The sequence below is a fragment of the Malurus melanocephalus genome, unplaced genomic scaffold (assembly GCF_030028575.1).
Source record: "Malurus melanocephalus ecotype Western Australia unplaced genomic scaffold, MMel_1.1 scaffold_244, whole genome shotgun sequence".
In the NCBI taxonomy this organism is placed as follows: Eukaryota; Metazoa; Chordata; class Aves; order Passeriformes; family Maluridae; genus Malurus; species Malurus melanocephalus.
The window spans coordinates 8,777-29,187 of NW_026623476.1; the positions used below are offsets into that span (position 1 = coordinate 8,777).

Below are 20,411 nucleotides of genomic sequence, written 5' to 3' on the forward strand. Positions count from 1 at the left end.
GCTGCCGCTGCACCGCCTCCTCTGCGGCCGCTGCCCGCGGCGGGACAGCCAAGCAGGGAACGCCCGGTGGGAAGCGCGGTCCCCCCTCACCTGCAGGCGGTGGCGGCAAGAAGAAGGGCGGGGGTGCTGCCGGTCCCACCGCGAAGGGCGCTGGGCGGCCAGCGGGGCCGGGGAAAGGCGGCGGGAAGGCGCGGAACGGCGGCGGGAGGCGGGCGGGGAACGGCGGCGGCTGCGCCATGATCGCGCCTCAGCCCTCAGCGCCCGCCTCAGCACAGCGCCTCAGCACAGCGCCTCAGCCCTCAGCACGCCGCCATGACAGCGCCTCAGCCCTCAGCACAGCGCCTCAGTCCTCAGCGAGCCGCCATGACCGCGCCTCAGCCCTCAGCACAGCGCCTCAGCCCTCAGCGCCCGCCTCAGCCCTCAGCGCCACAGCACAGCGCCTCAGCCCTCAGCTCCCGCCTCAGCACAGCGCCTCAGCCCTCAGCGCCCGCCTCAGCACAGCGCCACAGCGCCCCCTGGCGGCCCGGAGGACCCGCGCCTCTCCCTCCCCTGAGTTAACCACCGCTAAAACTCAAAATGTGCAGGAACGGCATCAGAGAAGACAATGTTCCGCTGCTTGAATATTCGCTTTTATTCAAACGCCAAAGGTGAAGTACAAACTGTAGTTACACGGCATTTTTGTTTCCTTAAAAACAGTTCTTGGTTACAGAATTCCAAACAACTTCCAAAACTAAGTTGTTGAACGGTTTCACCTAAAATGTCGTGGTTATTTTCAATCTGTTTAAAAAAGGTTTGAATTAAAGGATTCAGAATTAAAAGCTGTTATATTTTTCACTCTACAAAAAGGAAAGCAAGGATGCAGTTACAGATAGTTCACCACAGATTCCCAGTTGGAGGGGACCAAGCTTCTAGAAATATCCTGAACTCCAAATGCAGCTTTTTCTGAACCATCAGTGGGTCATTGAACCTGAAAAAATCTGAAATCCTAAGGGAAGTATCTGTTGCACCTGGCTACAATTGCATATCACACTGCTGCTAGGGAAGAACACAAGTATTACACAGAATTTACATGACAAAAATTAATGACAAAAATAGGGTCAATAGATTTTCAGTAACCTTTCCTGTCCTAAAACATCCACTAGACTGAAAAGAAGGATGAAAAGTTTTATTTAAATAGTGTGAATTAAAGTTTTAGGGAAACTCAAGTCCACATTTTCACCGGACAAAACAAAGTTGTAAGCGACAATTTTAATTCCTGAAACAAATCAAAAACATACAGGTCCTTTAGTGTTTTTACAAAGAATTTTTAAAGGACTGAATTAATTGTGGTGGAGAACAGATGGAGGACTGCTTGCTGTGAGACTAAAAAATCAAAGACAAACCCACAAGATGCAATACTAGCATTTGAGAATATAACTTAAAAAGCACTGTCATGTGAACAATCACTACTGATTACAGCAAAAATATTATACATTTAATTCTTTCATCTCTTAACATTATAAGATAGGTTGGGCAAATACCTGGCACCAAAAAATTGATGCATGATAGTTCCAATAYGTTAAACAAAATGTACTATATTAGAACATTAATATTTAAAAATTTATGGCGACTTCTCATCCAAATTCAGACGGTTTTACTGCTTCCTAGGAATCTTGTTTGCCCCTCTGGAAAATTAGTGACTTCACCTTCTTTCACAGTATCCAAGGTGACTAAAGCTCCCAACGGAGATGTGAAGKGTATTATTCCATATTCAAATTACTGTAACAAACCAGTGTCACRTTTCAGCAGAATCTCCCAGCAGTGTCATAAAGTGTGTCCCAGTTTTTCCAAAAGGGCTTCCTCCCCCACCAATGTAACAACTAACTCCAGSACCCGCTGGTTTCACACGCCAGCAGGAATCTAACACTGACCTGAACATCACCCCCTGTGAGCCCTACCAGGAGCTAAGATAAGTTTACTCACCCTCTACTAATTATTAATGTTGATTTCCCATTTGTAGAGTAACATTATTGTTAAATCTAACTATTGGCAGCACCTGCACTGCAGGTTGAATTTCTGGCAAGGGCAATGCAGGTGCTGCTACATTTGCTATACATTTTAATTGAACAAGTGTAATATACAATTCATATTTGAACATTATGCCATCCCAGTCCACACTCTGTCCATCAATCAATGTGATGCTGCAGTAAGTACACGATCTGATTTAGCTAATGAAGTTCCTCATCAGGAATCCGAGACAGATCCGGTGTCTTTAGGACCAGGCTGAGTCCGGAGGCAATCGTAACGAAAGAACTGAGTGAGCTTTTTGCAGGTGAGGGTTCTGAGAGTGTTTAATGGTTTGCAGCATCTGCTTGTCGAGGCCAGCCTTCCTCCTCCACTCCAGAGTCATACTCCTCTTCTGAAGAATCCTTCGTGGGAGCCCTGGGGTTGRAAGGAATGATCASACACCTTAGACACTGAGTAAGAGAYMCTTTCCACAGCTTTTGACAAACACGGCACGTACACAATGCCCCGGGACAAAAGTTCTGACCTTCTGATCTGGAAATGCTGCTGTGCACAACTGCAGTGCCACCAGCACACAATCCCATTAACTGCATTCAATTCACCTTCTGATTTTCAATAGGCTGTTTGATTTAATCAATACATTGAGTATTTCTGGTGCTATTCAAAAYCACTTAAAGCTACCATCAGTGCAGTCAGTACTCCCTCCATCACACCAGGCTGAGCCAAGCTTCAGCACAGACAAGGTGCTGAAATRAGTACATGTACCTTAGTGGAGAAAGCCACTCAAAAAGCATTGACAGTAGYAGAAACCAAAACACAGTTCCTAAATTTCAGACCTGAAATTTGAGAAGTAATTTTTTAACCAGTTTTAATCTGACCCATTCCCTCTCAACTCCATCCTTCATTCACTAAAATAGTTGTTTTTAAAAAAATCCGGATTTGTCCATTCTTTTCAACATTCCACATCATTTCCATGATCTCTACAACGCTAAATTGATTATTTTAACAAGAGTTCAGCAAATCAATAAATGCACCGTTGTGGCTCTCCACTGCTCCAAGAGTAACACAGAAAACAGTACCAGAGCTTGTATCAAAAACCCCACAGCAGTGGTAGAAATCGATAGGTCCATTTCAGAAATTTCAGTACAGTCACAACTGAATTGTAACATTTTACTGTGAACTTAAAATTTACTTCTATTTCTACAGGTAAACACAAACAAAAGTAACTTCACATACATTTGTTTTTAAATTTCTGTTTAAAAACCAAAGCAATACAAATCCGAAATCTTTAGGACAGAACAGGCCCTAATTCAGCTGTGTACAATATACAGAACACTGGATCTCTTTTAGGTTGTGTGCATTTGTGTTTATTTCATCAGAATACCTGTCTAGTTGTATTACTGGTCTGTTCTGCTACTTCTGTTACGGTTTTACCTAATGTATCCTGGCTCTTTTTTGCCTTCTACAACATCTTTGTCAACTTCCACACATACGATGTCAGAATTGGGCACTTCAAACATGGGCTCCAGCAGCAGCTTTTCCTACAACAAAATACAGGGAAAAATATTTCTGTATGCCCTCTKCTACGTAAGCAAGTGATTTTCAGAGCTACAGAGTCTTCTTGGAAGAACTCTGAATACTCACAGTTTTAGAAAGACTTACTGTATCCATCTAAGAGCCAGAACTAAATGTGGTTTTGACTGGAAATGGTCACGATTAGTTCCATACACACAAATCCAGGAAGCTTCATTTACTGTTTATAAGATTTAATTTACTCACCATTATAGATCGAAGACCTCTGGCACCAGTTTTTCTGTCCAGGGCCAGTCTGGCTATAGCCTTCAATGCATCTTCAGTTACATTTAGTTCACACTACACAGAGAARAATGGTTAAATTCAGTTAATTATTTCACTTAGAACCATGTGGAGTGTAAGCKTTACTGAAAACAACATTATACTTATAAACAACAATACCAAAGAGTAATCAAATAAAAATTCAAACCTTATCCATGCTGAATAGTGCCTGGTACTGAGGAACCACAGCATTYCGTGGCTCCGTGAGAATCCGTACAAGGGTTTTCTCATCCAGGCTGTGCAGAGGAACCACAACAGGCAAACGTCCCACAAATTCAGGAATCATGCCAAACTCTATGAGATCCCTGGCTTCCACATGGCGCAGCAGGCGATCCTTCTCCTCAATATCTTCCTGGGGGTCAGACTCACCACTTATATTGGCGAGATCAGCTGCTGCTGCAGCCCTTCTGCCTTTCCCCATGTTAGATGGGGTCCCAAATCCTAGGTACTGCAAAACAAACATCTTCTGCTTAGAGAACTGTATGGACTGAGTTTTCTTTATGTAAATAAATCACTTGCCTTGAGTATTAAAAAATTAGCAGTGACTGATTATGTCATTATATACTAAGTCAAGTTCAAGAAAACACGTCTAGTAAAATTAAACCCCTTGCACACAATCAGTTTCTTGTAATATCGAATTTTCTCAGTGAGGGAACAGTATAAGAGCAAGTTTTTCTTAAAATAAAAAAGGTTAACAACGTGTCCTGATAAGCTTACAAATACCAGTAACACTTCATAAAGGAAGCAAATGCAGGCAAGTTTGCTGACATGGGAAGCTACACAAATTAACACGAACGGTAACTTGAATTTCACTCCTTTGTTAGAGTGTTAGAGATAGGGAACACATTTTATCAGAACACTACAGCCAGAACCTTGCTCCCAGACAATAATCTACAAAACAGTGAACTGCATGACCAGGTATTTTAAGATAATGATAGCTTTTAGCAGCATTTACCGAATTAAAGACATTTACTGTGTTTACAAATACAGCAAGGCTTGTAAAAGCCAGTATTGCAAACAGTAATCAAGATGGTAATTTTTCAGCTCAAACACAGCCTGATGCACTCACTTTTTCATTTTTCCTCCTGCTGATAATTCTGTCAAGACCATTAAAAGCACCAGAAGCTACAAATAGGATGTTTGTTGTGTCAACCTGCACCGTTTCTCCACGCAGTTTCCGAGAATTCTTTTCTGGAACGTTTACTATTGTGCCTTCGAGTAATTTTAACAAGCCCTAAGAAGGAAAGAAGAAACAAGCAATAAAAAATATTCATTGTGTAGCATCATGTAAGAGGGCACACTAAGCTATTCTCACTTTTACATGTGTACTTGTATTTTTTGCTCTCTTATGCCTTTATAATTACAGTAAGTGTCAAAATAAAACCAGGTTTCCCCATGAGACAACCCCACTCAAGGACAATAATGTTCCATGCACATTATGCATGTAGTGATTAGTTCTTTAAGAGTTTTGTTTAAATGGGAAATGTTTKTTCTTGCCTACACCATACAACTTACTCTCTGAATGCTGCAAAGACATTTTTCAATTAAATTGTTTCCATGAGGAAGTCTCAAATTGCTTTTGAGATTGTTATTTAATTAAGAAAGTCAAGAGGAAAGATGCGTCTTTCGAAGCTGAGCAATACAGGAATTGAAGAACTGTGACTCCATATATTCCCATGCTGTTTGACATGACAGAATGGTATGTTCTGTTCCCTCAGGAAGTCAAATCACCCCATGGAAGTGTTTACCTGTTGAACACCTTCTCCCCCAACGTCCCGTAACTGATGAATACCAGGAACACTGCCAATCTTATCTACTTCATCCAGAAAAACGATTCCTGCAGTTACACAAAATGGATTTAAGGAAGACCCCACTTTTTAAGAGAGGCAAGAATAACATAAGTTGAGAGAGCAGCATTTTGTTCTACTTCCAGATTGCAGACTGCAAACGTGTGCAATGTGTCCATGTGCATGAACAAAAGATACAGCTCTTTTCTTGTTTATTCTGTCTGATTGAAATTTTGGGTACATGCAGCAGGAACACCAAYTTCAGGAATACTAGTGGTCTCAAAAGCTTAGAGCACTTATACAAAATAACGGAGTCCCTGAAACATAGAAGTTTACCTTGCTGAGCTTTTTCCACATTGTAGTTGGCATCTTGCAGGAGTTTTGCAATGACAGATTCAATGTCTTCCCCAACATAGCCAGCTTGAGTCAAGGTGGTACAATCACAGATAGCAAAAGGTACATCTAGGCATTTMGCCAGAGTCTGAGCCAACAAGGTTTTACCTGATAAAATAAATGATGCATGTTACAACTGCTACACACCTCTCTCAGGGTACACAAATCCAAGTGCTTGGACTGGGACTTTTAACAAGGGTGTGTYGTGACAGAACAAGGGGGAATGGTTTTAAATTGAAAGAGGGTGGGCTTACATGWGATACTAGGAAGAAATCCTTCYCTGTGARGGTGGGGAGGCCCTGGCACAGGGTGCCCAGAAAAGCTGAGGCTGCCCCATCCCTGGAAGTGTCCAAGGCCAGGYTGGACAGGGTTTGGAACAACCTGYTCTAGTGGAARGTGTCCCATTGCCAGGGCAGGGGTGCAATGAGGGGAGCTTTAGGGTACCCTCCAACCCAAAAGATTTGAGGATTTACCACAGGATCGTAATTACTCTTATCAGACATTCTGAATCATGCCAACGTCTTAATATAAGAATATTTTCCAAGGGAGATAGCTTTCATAAACAGTGATTTTTACATTGGCAGGCTGTATTTGTGGTTTTAGTTTAATAATATACATTAAAGGCAGCTTGAAATGCATACAGTATCACAAATAAAATGTCACACAATATAAAAACYGTAATACATGTACTTGCAGAGTTTAAAGATTAAATAAATCAGTAGTCCTTTGCAGACACTCAGGGTGCAGTGCAAAGTCCAATTGCTCCTGCTTTGAAGTTGGGAAGAAACAGAATTAAAATATTGTTTAGTGAATGTTCTTCCAAAAAGTCAGCAAAATGCCATCACTTCAGCACAAACACTCCCAAGTCTTATGAACATACAAAATAATATCTCTTTCCAGCCCCTTGGAACTACTCTGTCGCAGCACAGTCTAACTGCAGCATCTCAGCTTGCCAGCTAAAGCAGAGAAACTATAAATGCATTTTATTTCAGCTTAGTCAAAGTGGCATCTTTTACTCAGTCAGTAAATATAGGCATTAAAAAAGAGAAATAAAACCACACAACTGCAGCTCGTTCCTTTTCAAGGCCACTTAGCTCAGCATGTTAATACGGCATGAAAGCACTGGAATCCCAGTTTGAAATTCACATTTAGCTTTTTTTATAAACCAAATCTGAATAATCACAGAAGAGGAAAATCACTCATTAACAACAAACTCCATGAAAAAGAGGACACCTATAAAAACATGCAGCTGTATACCTGATCCAGTTGGTCCAAGCAGCAAAATATTACTTTTTTCAAGTTTAATGTCATCATTGGATGAATCTAGCACTTCTCCTCCCCGTTTTTCCTGAGGTATCTGCTGGTTCATTTGTTGCTGCATTGATGCTCCCAAAGCATTACCATGTGGACTGATTCCAGCAATCTGCAGGAGYTCTGAAGAGAATAATAACAGCACTGTGTGAGCACCAGAAGATCTGTCATTACCTTCAACACACAGTAACAGCTTGGTTCTTCTGAACATCTACAATTCTCTCTGTACAGAAGCTTACAGAGAGGACTGCAACAGAAATACAGCACAATTATTACAAAAAACATTAACTCCAATCATATTTTTGCACAGGCATATACAAAAATGACACAACAGATTATCTAAAAATATTCCTCAACATTAAAAAGCAKGAGAAATTTTCAGTCCTTACAAATTTACTCATTTTAATTGTAATTTCTTATATCTTTTTTAACATATGAGAAGAAATAAACCCAAGCAGTTGATTTCYATGATGAAAAAGTACAAGAAAATGGACTTCACCCAACGTTTCAAACTAGCAGTCACTAAACACTGCTCTACATATAATAAAAGCAGGTATTGCAGAGRAGGACACGAGGAGAGAGTTCACTTACTTGTAAATCTGTACTCATCCTCCCGTCTTCTGATTTCTAATTCTAAGAGAGAGGATGAAAACAGTAATAAAAAAGTAAGTTTATAAAAGCTTATGAATTCTCCACCTCTTGCCCTTTTCTGAATACATCTTATCACTGCCTGTGACTGTAAGTCTAACAACAATTCCCACAAGAACCATTTTTTATTGCTGTCAAARTTAACCCAGACCCCAATTTACATGTTTTTAAAATGACAGCAACCTTTCCACTTTAAACAGTAACAGTATTACCTTTGATTATTTTCACTTTGAAATCAAACAGAGAAGGAAAACAATGCAGTAATATTGCTTGAAAAGGTTTCCCTAAACTCTCCCAGTGTGTTTCAATGTAAGACTCTGTTATAATGCAGAACTGTGAAATATGTAAACATTCACTGTCAGTCTCTCTGGATATGGACCATGTTATCTCCCTTTGGAGGGTTAGCAACTTCCCAGTGCCAGGTAAACAACTSTTCCCTTACCACTACCAGAAAAATGCTACGAATATTCCCTCCTTAGTTAAAAGACTTCTTGATGTAAATTCAAAAAAACCAGCAAATATTTCTGTTGCTTAACACGGTAACTTTTGCAAGACAGAACAAAACACCTTAAAAAACCYACCCAAGGTACACTTTCGAGTCAGAGATGGTAACTTAATCCTCCTTCTAAAAATAAATCAGATCAACATAGCTACAAACTTACTCAGCAGTGAAAGCACTGCCAGGAGTAACTCCATCTCTACCTGCACACGAGATATGGAACAATACTGCAGTGAGCAGCAGATGCTGCCAGCAGGAGCAGGGGAAGTCAGAAATCCAAGCACTCCTTGATTTACCTATGCAAAAGATCACCTTCCTGATCTGCATTGTGGGTTGCAGATTAAGCAGCACATTGACCATTAAGCAGTTAATGAGATTAGAAAGACAAACTCAGGAGGCTCACTTTAGAAAGTTAAAGGAGAAYACCCCATAATATGTATCAGTAAAAAGGGTTAAAAATTTAACATAGTACTCAATACCCCAGGCACCATTAACCTTCTGGATTACTATTTAAATAAATCACAGAAGTTCACWGTGAAAATTAAATTTAGTAGAAATTGTTTTACAACGATCAGTCAGGGTAAAACCTTCGATTTCCTAAGTTAGGGCCCTGAAATGTAGGTTTTGTTCAACCAGAAAAATACCAAATATCATACAAACCTCTTGGTGTTAAAGAATTCTGTTTCTCAACTTCTGCTTGYTGCCTCAGGTTAGATGGGATATTATTGTAGATCCTCTTGTAATGATTATACACAGCAACTGAAAGCACCTTCTTGGCAAAACACTGACCAACAACGTATTTGTCGAGGTAGTTGTAAATCTGAAAAAYAGCTTAATCTTAGTAACATTTATAAAATACCTTGCAGCAGAAAAGAAAAAAATAGTATATTGCACCAAAGATGGATTTTGGTCTAAAATTGTTACAGACCTGAGAAACAGACACCCAACATCTAAAATACAAAATATGTTCCTGTTGATAAGTTTACTTAAAAAACCTGGTTCTTACACACTCACATTGTGTCTGCCAGTTCTGCCCTACTAATATATAAACTCATTGCCATTTTCACCCAAACCTGTAAGAGGAACAGAAATTTCAGGAATACTTAATTTCTGAAAGGAGGCCTATCAAGGAACCATGTGCAGGCTCAGGAACCATTAGAGTCCACCAGGAACTGAGAAACATAAAAAGCTCCTTCACTAATCTGGGGGAAACCAAATGACTTCAGATGGGTCACGGGCACAAGTTAATGAGCTACAGCTCTCACCCAAAACCACACAAAATTAAAGGCTCTGCAGCTGCAGGAAAATGCTGCTAAAATAAAAACACAGAATATAAGCCATAGTGAGACAGAAAAGATACTATGGTTGGTGAGGGATGAGGTCAGCCTCAAGGTCACAGGAGAAAATGAAGTCACAAGACAAAGAGGAAAACAAGCTCAAATAGCTTTATTGGATCTACTTGTTCCCTTTATCAGTGCTCTGCTGGGTCACATAGCTCACAAAGGTTTAATCTGGAGCTAATCATCTTTATTGTTTGTTGCTGTGTCCCAGCAGCCCATTACACACCTGATGCAGACTAAGGGAAGCATTTCACCATCCTGCAGCACCAGGGGACACCGGGTGGAATTAAGAACGTACCTTTTTCGGTGGAGGTGGTGGCTTCTGCTGGAATGCCAACTTCACAGCTTCTGCTGCTGACTCAGGCTCTTTAATGATGCTCTTTTTTGTGTCTGCCTCTGACAGGACGACAAAAAAGTGGTGACACTTTTCACACTTCACAAAACGGGTGGAAGCTGCAGAAAAAGTCAAACAAAASAGTAAGAGGGATTGCTTCTGCCAACAAGCACCTGTAAGCCAGCACAACCACTTTATGGTTACACAACACTTCTTAACTCACTTGAGAACCTTTAAAAGCAATTATTGGCCTATGAAATTTGACACAGAGGAAGCACAATTTGCCCCAAAGAAATCACAATGCTAGGCAGCAACCAGACAATAGATTAAACACAAAACTCTTCTTGATACTTATCCAGTAGCATCACAGTTGGGAAACTTTGCACTTTCTCACTGAGAGAGACAAAATTAATGAAGGCTTCAGCTATGCAGGAAATGTTCCCAACTCAAACTAATTGCAAAATAAAACACTGTGGTCAGGCACAGACTAAGTGCAGGGAAGCAATCTGGAATATCAAAGACAGCATTACAGGAGGGCTCTGGCAGCTCGTGCTCTCTGCATCCCACTGGCTTTGGAACACTGGATTAGAATTGAGTCACCCCAGCCCAGGACAGGAGCACAGCAGGGTCACCCAAAGGCTCATCCCAACAAGAGGCAGCTATGGTATGCAAGAGATCATCAAGACTTTGATGTTTTGCAAGTCTTCTGCTTATTTATTTTTACTGTCAAGACTAGAACAAACTTCTTTCAAATTCCAAAAGCTAAACCCTCCTACCACTGACTTTGTGAACTATGTCTCAAGAAATCTGCAAAGGTTGGTTTCATAAGCCTAAAAATGAGAACCCTGCATTGCTTTTTTTTTTTTCCCCCTAGGCAAAGCAAAGTTGAAATAATAAAAACAGACAGTAGAGAAGAATAATAAAACAGACTTGCAATTCTGAACAGATTCTTTCTAGCCATACTACTATCCTATGAAATGCAAATCATGAGCAATCGGACAGATTTAAAGGAAATATGTTAGTAAATGTGTTCAATTAAAAGTAAATGTGGCAAAACAATCCCATGAAAAACCAATGTCAGAACATCTAAAATCATAAAAGAGATTTCAGAAAGTAACTTGAACACTGTAGCACCAGCAGATTTTAAAAACACCTTCCAGCAATAAACAAGCTACTTATTTATAACTTGTCTCCATAGGACTGGATCAGCGAAACAGGAGTGGGTGGGGTGGGGTTCTTAATCTCACCTTACACCTGGATAAGCAACACCAACAGATTACTTTAAGAAGGCAGCAACACATACTGTGACCAACATAGCTTTATCAAAGAAATTTTGTGACAAAACCTKAAAGTTCTCCTGGTAACATCCCAAATTACTGTTATCTGCTTGATGGGAACATGATGGAGAATCACTTGCATGAACCCATTCTTTGTACGTAACTATTATTTAGCAACAATATTGTAGGGAAAAAAACCAATCCAACCTTTCTCTCAGGGCTCACTCAMAACACCTCTGATATTCATGATGAGTACAGTGCCATGAAGCTGCTGTGCATCCTTATACAATCCCTATTTAGGATGCAATAGCCATGAGAATGGGTGTTCCTTATACAGATCCACATACATGATTTAAAAAATCCCAGAAAATAAGGATTGGGCTGTAAGAGTACTATGAGGCATCTTTAAAACATCACTAAGAAAAAATGAGTACACAATTGAGCTGCAGGCAACCTTGCTAATCTTAAATACTGGCATGTTTTCATATGTTCTTTTAGCAAACACATAAAAGCACAACAAAGAGCATCCATGTCAAATTACCTCCCTGCCATTACAAACCATATAGGAAAGAAAAACAGAGGATTAAACTTAAAGACACTTGTAAGGCTGAGATAATGGGCTAGGATCAAACTGTGTTAAGGTAAAAAACCCCAGCCAAAGCAGGAAAAAGCAAGCAGGGAAGCTTCTGACTATGTGCAGCAGCAGGGAAGTCTCGCTAAGGAGGATGGAGTACCCCAATGGCATCAGGAGGAGACAGTAAAAGCAGCACCCAGATAAGGCTTATGGCAATCAGCTTTACAGCTATTGCATTTCACTCCACATCTGAGGCTCAAGTCTYATTTCACTGATCACAAACTCTCCTTACAGACTTTCACAACCCAAAACAGCACAGCAACCGGTGAGAAAGGAGGCCAAAGCAAAAGGACTTTTTGTTTGTCTCATATGTTCCCTTCATTGTTAATTACTGGAAAACCATTGCCAAGCAAATCTYTCTGCAAGATTTGCAGATACAAAGTGAAGCTCCATCAAAAACAAACTCCACTGGAAAACCAGCCTGTCACACTGCCACTCCATGGCAATTAATTCACTAAGGAATGTGGCTTTTATTCAGTATTTTGCTTCTTTACTTCTCTCAAAATGACTGAAAATCTAATATTTAACCTGAAAAAAACACTAAATGCATGTTTTTCTTTGCTTTTAGATATTTATTTAAGGTAATGCACGTTGGCAATTCAAACCAGAACTGTGCAAATTCATCAATTTTCCTGACTAAGCAACAACAAAGGCTTATCCAAAAAATCAGCTTACAGTAGGCTTAATACAACTTGCAACCCATTCATTTTGGACAGAATGGGACAGATTTCCTTAGTTTTTGTTTTCTTTTTTCAAATAAATTTTAAGGGAATTAGAACTTCTGTTTTCCAGCTGCTTTATACAGATGGCTGGGAAGCAGTGTGCTCAAATTAACAGACTAAACCAGAATAACAATGGTCCAGAGAAAACATCACCACGACTCAGAGGAATTTGGGGAAAAAAAAGTGGATTTCCAGTCCCAAGCTGTTTTCAGAACCTGTGTTAGTCTGATGCTGATGTTGTTATTCAAGTGGATTYGCTACTTGTGAATTTTAGATTGCATTTATTAAGATATGTTCTCCCCTAGTGTTGGCATGAATAAATCCTGTTCCTAAGGAAGCTTCCAAGTATGCTTAAGTGTTCCCATAACACTGACAAAACACTAAATCATAATTCTGCTTTCCAAGGATCGTTCTGGGACAAATCTCCAGTGGTATTTCCAGACAAAAGCACAAACTCTGGTACCAGGGGAAACAAAGCAGTGACGTGAGAGAGTTGCAAAAACATCTCTGCCTACTCATGAATCATAAGAAGGTAAATGAGCCTAAAAATCCTGCCCCTGTTTCCAACCACACCTATTCCAGGGACAGACCACACAATGAACACCAGACAGGATCATATTTCTAGTTCCATGAACTGGTGCCAGGTTTTGCAGAATACCTTGTTACCTATAGTTTCAAACAAACTAGAAAACAACCTTATTTCTAGGGGAAAAATGTAACTGAGAACTGATCCTTYTACCTGACATAAAGAAATTATTATATTATTATTATAGAACAGTTTTGAAATGAATGAAATTTGGTAATTTTAAATACTGTTTTATATGAGTAGCAACAAATAACAGCACATCCACTCGTCATTTTTGCCAGCTGTGATATCAACAACTGTTGAACWCGTTTATGCTGACCTTGTCTTAAGACTCTTAGTGAACAAGTCATAATCAGACTTGATACTTCCTCCTTGAGCCCCTCCAACYAACAATGGGTATTTGCTTTCTGACAACTGTTTCCTAAGTTGGTCTCATTAGTGCTGAAATAAGGTGAAATGTCTTCAAGTTTGCTAGAACCTAAAGCATAACTGGCATTAATTTGGATTATACTACCAGAAAAAAAAGTAAAAAAAAAAGTAGCAGCTGCTGCTGAAGAACAGGCATTTTGGATTTTCTAGTTGGACTTTCCAGCCTACTATTTGGAATGTATTATGGATCTGACTTTGCCATAGAAAACTGTTCTAGTAAGCCATCTGTCAGACACTAATTSCTCTGCTGGATAAGCACTTTGATTATAGTACATGTAGGATTAAAGTTTGATTATTTAGGAAAGAAAGGACAGACATAACAAATATATGTATATAAAGTGCATACTTAAATAATAGAGAGATAAAAGTATCTGTAGTAAAAATGGTATTAAGTATAAAATGCAATGAACTATTTTAAAAATGCATATTCACAGATGTGATGTGAATTCCACTACCATATTTCCACAWATCCCACATGGTAATTACACAAATGTACCCACAGAGACAATAAATGGTTACACCAACAAGGCCAAACTAAGAGTAACAAAATTTTTGGCATCATATAATTAGATAGGTTAAAACTTAGCTATCAGGACTATGTTAAATCACAAAGTCACATCTGTGTCTATTTTAAAAACAGGAAATTTTAAKGAAAACTTACAGACAAAGGTCTCCACATGTGTGCACAAGTCCCCACACTTTGGGCAGCGCAGCTGGTTCCCTCCTTTCCCAGAGCTTCCAGAGCTTGACTTTTTACTGCCACCCTCAGCAACAGATTTCTAGAAGAGATTTCCACACAATTAACCCCAAACAATGGAGCCGGTACAGCAGGCACTTATGTGTGCTTATGGAATCAATTATTTTGAATKTTGCAATAGCTGAATGACAAAGTAACTATTGTCAGGATTTTTTAAAGGCTTGAGAACTTAGAAAAATGTGACATAAACACTTGCAAGTGTACACCCATCTGCATTTCTCAGGTCTSCCAGTCATGGATGCCCATGGTATCTCCTACCTACATTACAACTGCTTGGCTGGCACTAGAACAATAACAAGCTGTGTCAACAATGTTTTCATCATGTATTTTAATGTTTTAATGCCAGAGAAGAAAACAAATCATATTTAGAGAGTATGTTATTATCTCTGCTGCGTGGATTCTGAGGGTTTCTGAAGCCACAGCTCCTCTCACTTCCTTGACAGGTGTAACAGACAATCTGTCATAAAACATGCATGTCAAAGTGCTTGGAAATGCTTTTCATCTGTTATCAGTTCTACGCCTTCATATTTTGATTAATAAAAGTAATTATATTTTAGGAAACAGCAAAAATCTCTCTTCCCTTTTTCAAGGCAGTTCTCCATTTTTTTAAACCATTCTTGCCTACTGATTTCTCCTCGCCKTTTTCAAGCAAAAAAACCCAAAACACTATAGAATTTTTTTCATCTTCTTTATTTATTTTTTTTTAAAGTTTAATTGCACCTTCAAAATGCACCTGTGTCATCTGGACAGTTCCTCAGGTTGACAACACACCATGCTAATGCAAAGTTATTGCCTGTGAACTCTCAAAATGTTATTTGCTGACTAAAGAGCAGTTTTATTCTCAGGTAATCATTTATCTGAAGAAGCTGTTTATTAACTATAATTATAGAGAATGACTAGGATGAAAATAGACTACAACTAACAAGAGGTGAGCTCAYGTCCTCACAGACTTGCTTTACTTAAGACAAATTCTAAACCCAGAAACATTTTAAAATGTACTCACTTAAAAAAATTCTATTTGGGAGCAGCAGGCTTTGGAAGGAGAATAGCTCTAATTACTACTCTTTCATGAGATCCTGAAACCTGTTCCTCATTTATGACATCCAATTAAGTTTTCAACTTTTCACTGGGCAAAAACAGTTACAAAACTGGAAAAAGCATTGTGGGATGTTTATAAGGTTTGTCTGCTAACAAATTCACGATACAATTCATTTTTTCTTCACTGCCAGTTGCAGCAATTTGAAGGATTARAAGTGTCAAGAATTGGACAAAATTTCAAGACTAATCTAAGCAAAAAATTTTGAAAATTTAAGGTATATTTTACATAAACTACTGAAACCCCCAATTTGTGGAGATTACCTTGCTTCCATCTCCAGAACCATCCTTGCTTGCACCATCCTTTGAAGCAAAATATGCTGGTGTTTCTGAAAAGTTTCTAAGAGGAATTCGTTTTAGGGAACAAGTTTCAAAAGTCCCAAGTTTTCCTAAAACAGGGATGCGTGTACGACCACAAGTAATACCTAAAAATAAAAAGAGAAAAAAAAATAAGTTAAATACAAAAAATACTCCCCTTTTAATTTCATTGCCACCAATCTCAGAACTGATTTACTTTAAATGGAGCTCAAAGGTTTTGGCAACAGAATTCAGCTCTGAMCATTCACATTTCAATCATCCAGAGTAAAGACCTTCCCCACCTTAATGTTCATTAAAAGCTGCCTGGGYTGTCCAAAAATGACCCCAAAGTAATTCCAGGTCCTCTGACATCAGAGAATTGAGAGTCCTGTTGTGGCATGAAATGGGGAACASCTCAGTTGGGAAACCAATCCTCAGAATGATAAACACAATCAGCTTACAGCTCTTCTTGTGAACAAATTCAACCTCCCAAGCAAGAGACCTTTCAAGAGTGTCTTTATYATGCAAAAATCAGGTGTTTCAGAGATTTGGCTTTCACTTGAGAGCTCCACTAAAAATTAGTTTGCAGGAATTTGAAGCACCTCTTGGCAACAGAAACTGTTCTGAGGAAAACTGAGMAGCCGTGTCCTATTTGGCACTGACCACAGGGCCACACAGGCAAACTCAGCATAATCTTAACTTTGCTGAAATACCTTATTGCCAAAATGGAAAAAAACCTCCCTGAGAAACTCAACAGCCTTTTCTTCCTCTTGCAACACGGGCAGGATTGCATTTCATGGTGGGTATGACGTGAGCCAGCATATGTTGTGCTTGTGATTTCAACATCGACAACAGCCTGCAATCCGTATCTCATCTCTCGCATTTAAAGTGGCAAATTTCTCACTTGCTCTCTGGTTTTGAGAAAGAGTCTGTGCCTCACTGAGAGCAGAGCTATAKATCAACAATGGCAAYTGCAAACTTGCTGATAATACATRGTTTTATTGTTACAGGGAAGAGAAAATCTTATTGAAAAATCAAMAATCTTCTAAAAGTCAAGAAAAAGTAAAAATGGCAAGAGGAGTACAGTTCATTTGCTCTGGAAGGGGAAACAGCAACAAYCAAGAGCTGGAAACTCAGTTTAAAYAGAACACTCAGAAAATTCACCTTGTTACTGTAACAAGGAGAAAAGTAAAGAAGAGGAACCCAAATTGTCCAGGAAAACTCTTACAGGCCTCTGCAAAGTCACAACAAAGATGACCATGCCAAATGAGATTTGAAGGTGGTTTATTAACTTACATGCTGCTTAAGATTCCTGAGGATGATTTGTAGCTATTTTTAACATTACTAAAAAYTAATCTTTTAAAAATCTCTAACAGCTTCTGTCTGTAAACGTGAGGGAGGAATAACAATCAATGAGTCGTCCCATTTTAAATTCCTCTGCTGAGTGCCACTGCAACACATTTCAGATTACAGAGGAAAAACTATGAAAACACCACAGGAAACTTGAAAATATTGGCTTGCTCTCAGAAGCAGTTGTGTCTTTTAACTGAATCTGCAGAGAACTCTGATGASTCGGTGTGCCAAGTGCACTTGTCAGTAAAGAAGAAGCTTTGCTGAGTGTTTACAATGCAATAGCTGTTCTGAGCAGTTCCCTGKCTTGGAGGCTCATTCCTCATAGATGGTTCCTTTACTGAGATTCGGTTTGGAAACTGAGAAAAGACCCCTTRAAATTAAACAAGAACCACTTCACCTCTCCTTGAGTAAAACCTGAAGTCACACAACTTCACTTGCAACACAGGGAGAATTGGCCTGTAGGGAAAGGCTGAAGCACTAACACAAAAGCTCAAACATTTCAGAGTCCTCATTTTAATTCAGAGTGCTCTTGTGAGACAGAAAATGCACTGAGAACTGTATGGGATGAACTATGAAACCTTACACAGCTCTGAGTACTGAGCTGTGACGACTAAACCAGAAAAAAAAATATTCCAGCTACATCAGCTTGTGGCTAAGCATGAAAAGCTTAATGTGCTTATTGTGAGGTCTGAGTGGTGTATTTTTTGACAAAATATCATTGTATAATCACACAATGGAGCATATAGAAAGTTATCACCACGACTTCCCTCAGTCAATAAGCCCAGAGGCAGATTTTGAGTAGAAATGACCATTGCAGCCAATAGCTGGCAGCTGCCACTGAATGACCCAGATACTGATAAATGTTCCAATATGCAACAGCTGGCAGGATTTGCTCACACACACCTTGGCAGCGGCAGCTCAGGTGTTGTTTTKTTTTTTGAGCACTAAAGTCAAAGGACGTGTCCCTAATGCTGCTGGCAGCAATGGAACCAAGCCAGGGTGTTCGGATTTGTGCATTAAGAAACGATGGGAAGCTCCTTAACACACTATTAACCTTTAATTGATACTTGATAAAATAAATACTGACTTTTGGGCCAAGCCTGGAGGATCTTGGAGGGATCTTTCTCAGGAAAGCCTGACAAACTGTAACTGTCCCACATAACACTCGACTGAACACACTGATCTGTGCACTCTGAACTCTCCCAAGTTTGCACCAACCAGCAACAGCAAATAAAGCACTTGGCAGAAGWCATRATTTAATATAAAGATACAAAAAYATYTATTTCTAAGCAACTTCTGTTRAAAACTAATGAATGATTGTAATACTCTATCTGCATTTTAGTCTCATTCGCTCTTTCACATAATCCTTTTAAACCTTAGTTCTGACCAAAACCCCATARATTTTAAACAACATAATTCTGAAACTAACTCAGAATGGCACTTGCTTTAAAGTTTATTGTATTGGGGGGGTTGCATAAGGCCGGACAGGCTGGACTTGACAGTACATGYTTGAACATTTCAGCACAGGTGATATCTAAGATGTGAATGCAAAGTCACCTAACAAGGAGTTAACTCASCTCTCAAAGGCAGGAAATGAGCTCTGACTCACCAGGCTATTGCTGAAGGYACAGTAATTGAAAATATTGTCGCCAGTGTGGCCACAGGGATTTTCGGCACAATTTGATGATGGTTTCCTTTCACCCAAAGCAGCCCAGCACCCCCAAGAATACCATGAGAAGGACGAAGACATAAAAAAAGTAACAGCCTCCCACCACTTCAACTTTTAGCAAGTGGTTTGCACACTCTTGTGCCTCTACCAAGTTGGAAATAATTGATTTTGCTAACTGAGCCCATCTTTATAAGAAATATTTCAAGTTTAGGCTACAACAAAGGYAGGCTTTTAACCAATTAAGGAAAGTAAGCCATTTCTAAACCAATTAAACACATTTACTCGCACTGCAGAGTAAGACACACTRGCCGACAGCTGCTGAGCATCACTTCCGTTGAAATAAACTCTATTTTCGAATTACATTTCCCCACAGGGAGGACAAATACTCCGACATTTCACAGCACCTAGCGCTGCCCTTACTGGCGACATTCGCACGGCGCGGGTGACACCAGCAAACGGTTAAAAGCAGAAAAAAGGGGCAAGGCCGCCATGTCCCGCCGCTGTCACAGCGCGATAAGGGCAGCGSCGGGGCCGGGGCTCCCTCAGGGCAGCGGCGGGGCCGGGGCTCCCTCAGGGCCGCAGGGCCCGACCCCACGGGGCCCGGGAAGGAAGAGCCGGCGGCCGGAGCGCGGTTACCTCTGCGGGCGGAGGGCAGCGTGGAGCCGAAGAGGCGGGCGGCGGCGGCGCAGCTGTGGCAGGCGGACATGGTGCAGCGGCCGCGGGCCCGGCAGCTCCCCCCGCACCGAGCAGGCCTCGCCGGGGCGCTCCGCTCCCGCCCCGCCCCGGTAACGCCCCCGTGACGCACGGCGCATGACCGCGGGACTGCAGCTCCCAGCGGGCACCGCGCCACGCAGAGCCCTGCGTGAACCCGCCCGCCGCGTGGGGCATCATGGGAAGTGTAGTCCGAGTGGTGAATACTTGCGCATGTGCCGCGTGGCATTGTGGGAAATGTAGTCTGCGACCAGACTGCCTTGGTCTGCCCTGGGCGCACTGTCCGGGTGTGTGTATTCCCGGGGACTCCGCCCTTCAGTTCTTTAATTCCTCCTTCTGAATACCACATGAAAGGAATATTTCCCTTTGATCACAGAATTTTTTTTTTTTTTTTAAAAAGTCTTTCGTGAAAACCTGAGACGGGAGCAGAAAAACTTCGGGCAAACTGAAACGATTTTGGGAGCGAATAGAAAATGATGCCCCGTGTCGTGGGACCATCTTCAAACAGGGAATAGCATTTTATAAATATATATTATCTAACGAAGTGTGTCCTTTAGGCACATGCCTCATGGAGAACGCATCTAAAGCTGGCAGGTTACCATAGGTCTGTTTCTTTCAGCTCACCTTCAACTCCTTTATCACACMCCGATTAAACGGAGCTAATTGACCCTACCTGTTTATTAGAGGAATGAGTCAGTATCACCTGTCGCT

At 40.5% G+C, this 20,411-nt stretch overlaps 2 protein-coding genes across 4 annotated transcripts in view; both read right to left on the reverse strand.

Annotated features, from left to right (window-relative positions):
* The window catches only part of PDCD7 (programmed cell death 7), a 4,550-nt gene extending 4,261 nt beyond the window's left edge, over positions 1–289 (reverse strand). Inside the window, exon 1 of the mRNA XM_057375292.1 lies at positions 3–289. Coding sequence (XP_057231275.1) covers positions 3–238 — 236 coding nt within the window. The 5' untranslated portion in view covers positions 239–289. The remainder of the gene's footprint in view (positions 1–2) is intronic.
* A 309-nt stretch (positions 290–598) lies between these two features.
* Positions 599–19,771, reverse strand: CLPX (caseinolytic mitochondrial matrix peptidase chaperone subunit X). Of its 3 annotated transcripts, none has more exons than XM_057375279.1 (14): positions 19,626–19,770; positions 15,935–16,095; positions 14,480–14,597; positions 10,135–10,289; positions 9,157–9,316; positions 7,941–7,982; positions 7,296–7,472; positions 5,982–6,146; positions 5,607–5,695; positions 4,928–5,092; positions 4,007–4,306; positions 3,784–3,876; positions 3,439–3,545; positions 599–2,421 (listed from the first exon to the last, which is right to left on the reverse strand). In XM_057375279.1, exons 1-14 carry the CDS (start codon positions 19,693–19,695, stop codon positions 2,331–2,333), a joined length of 1,893 nt encoding a protein of 630 aa, XP_057231262.1. In that variant the 5' UTR covers positions 19,696–19,770; the 3' UTR covers positions 599–2,330. The 3 variants fall into 3 exon arrangements, with proteins under 3 accessions (XP_057231262.1, XP_057231263.1, XP_057231264.1); XM_057375281.1 differs by having other exon boundaries at positions 2,358–2,421; positions 3,389–3,545; positions 19,626–19,771; XM_057375280.1 differs by lacking the exon at positions 7,941–7,982.
* Positions 19,772–20,411: the final 640 nt, after the last annotated feature.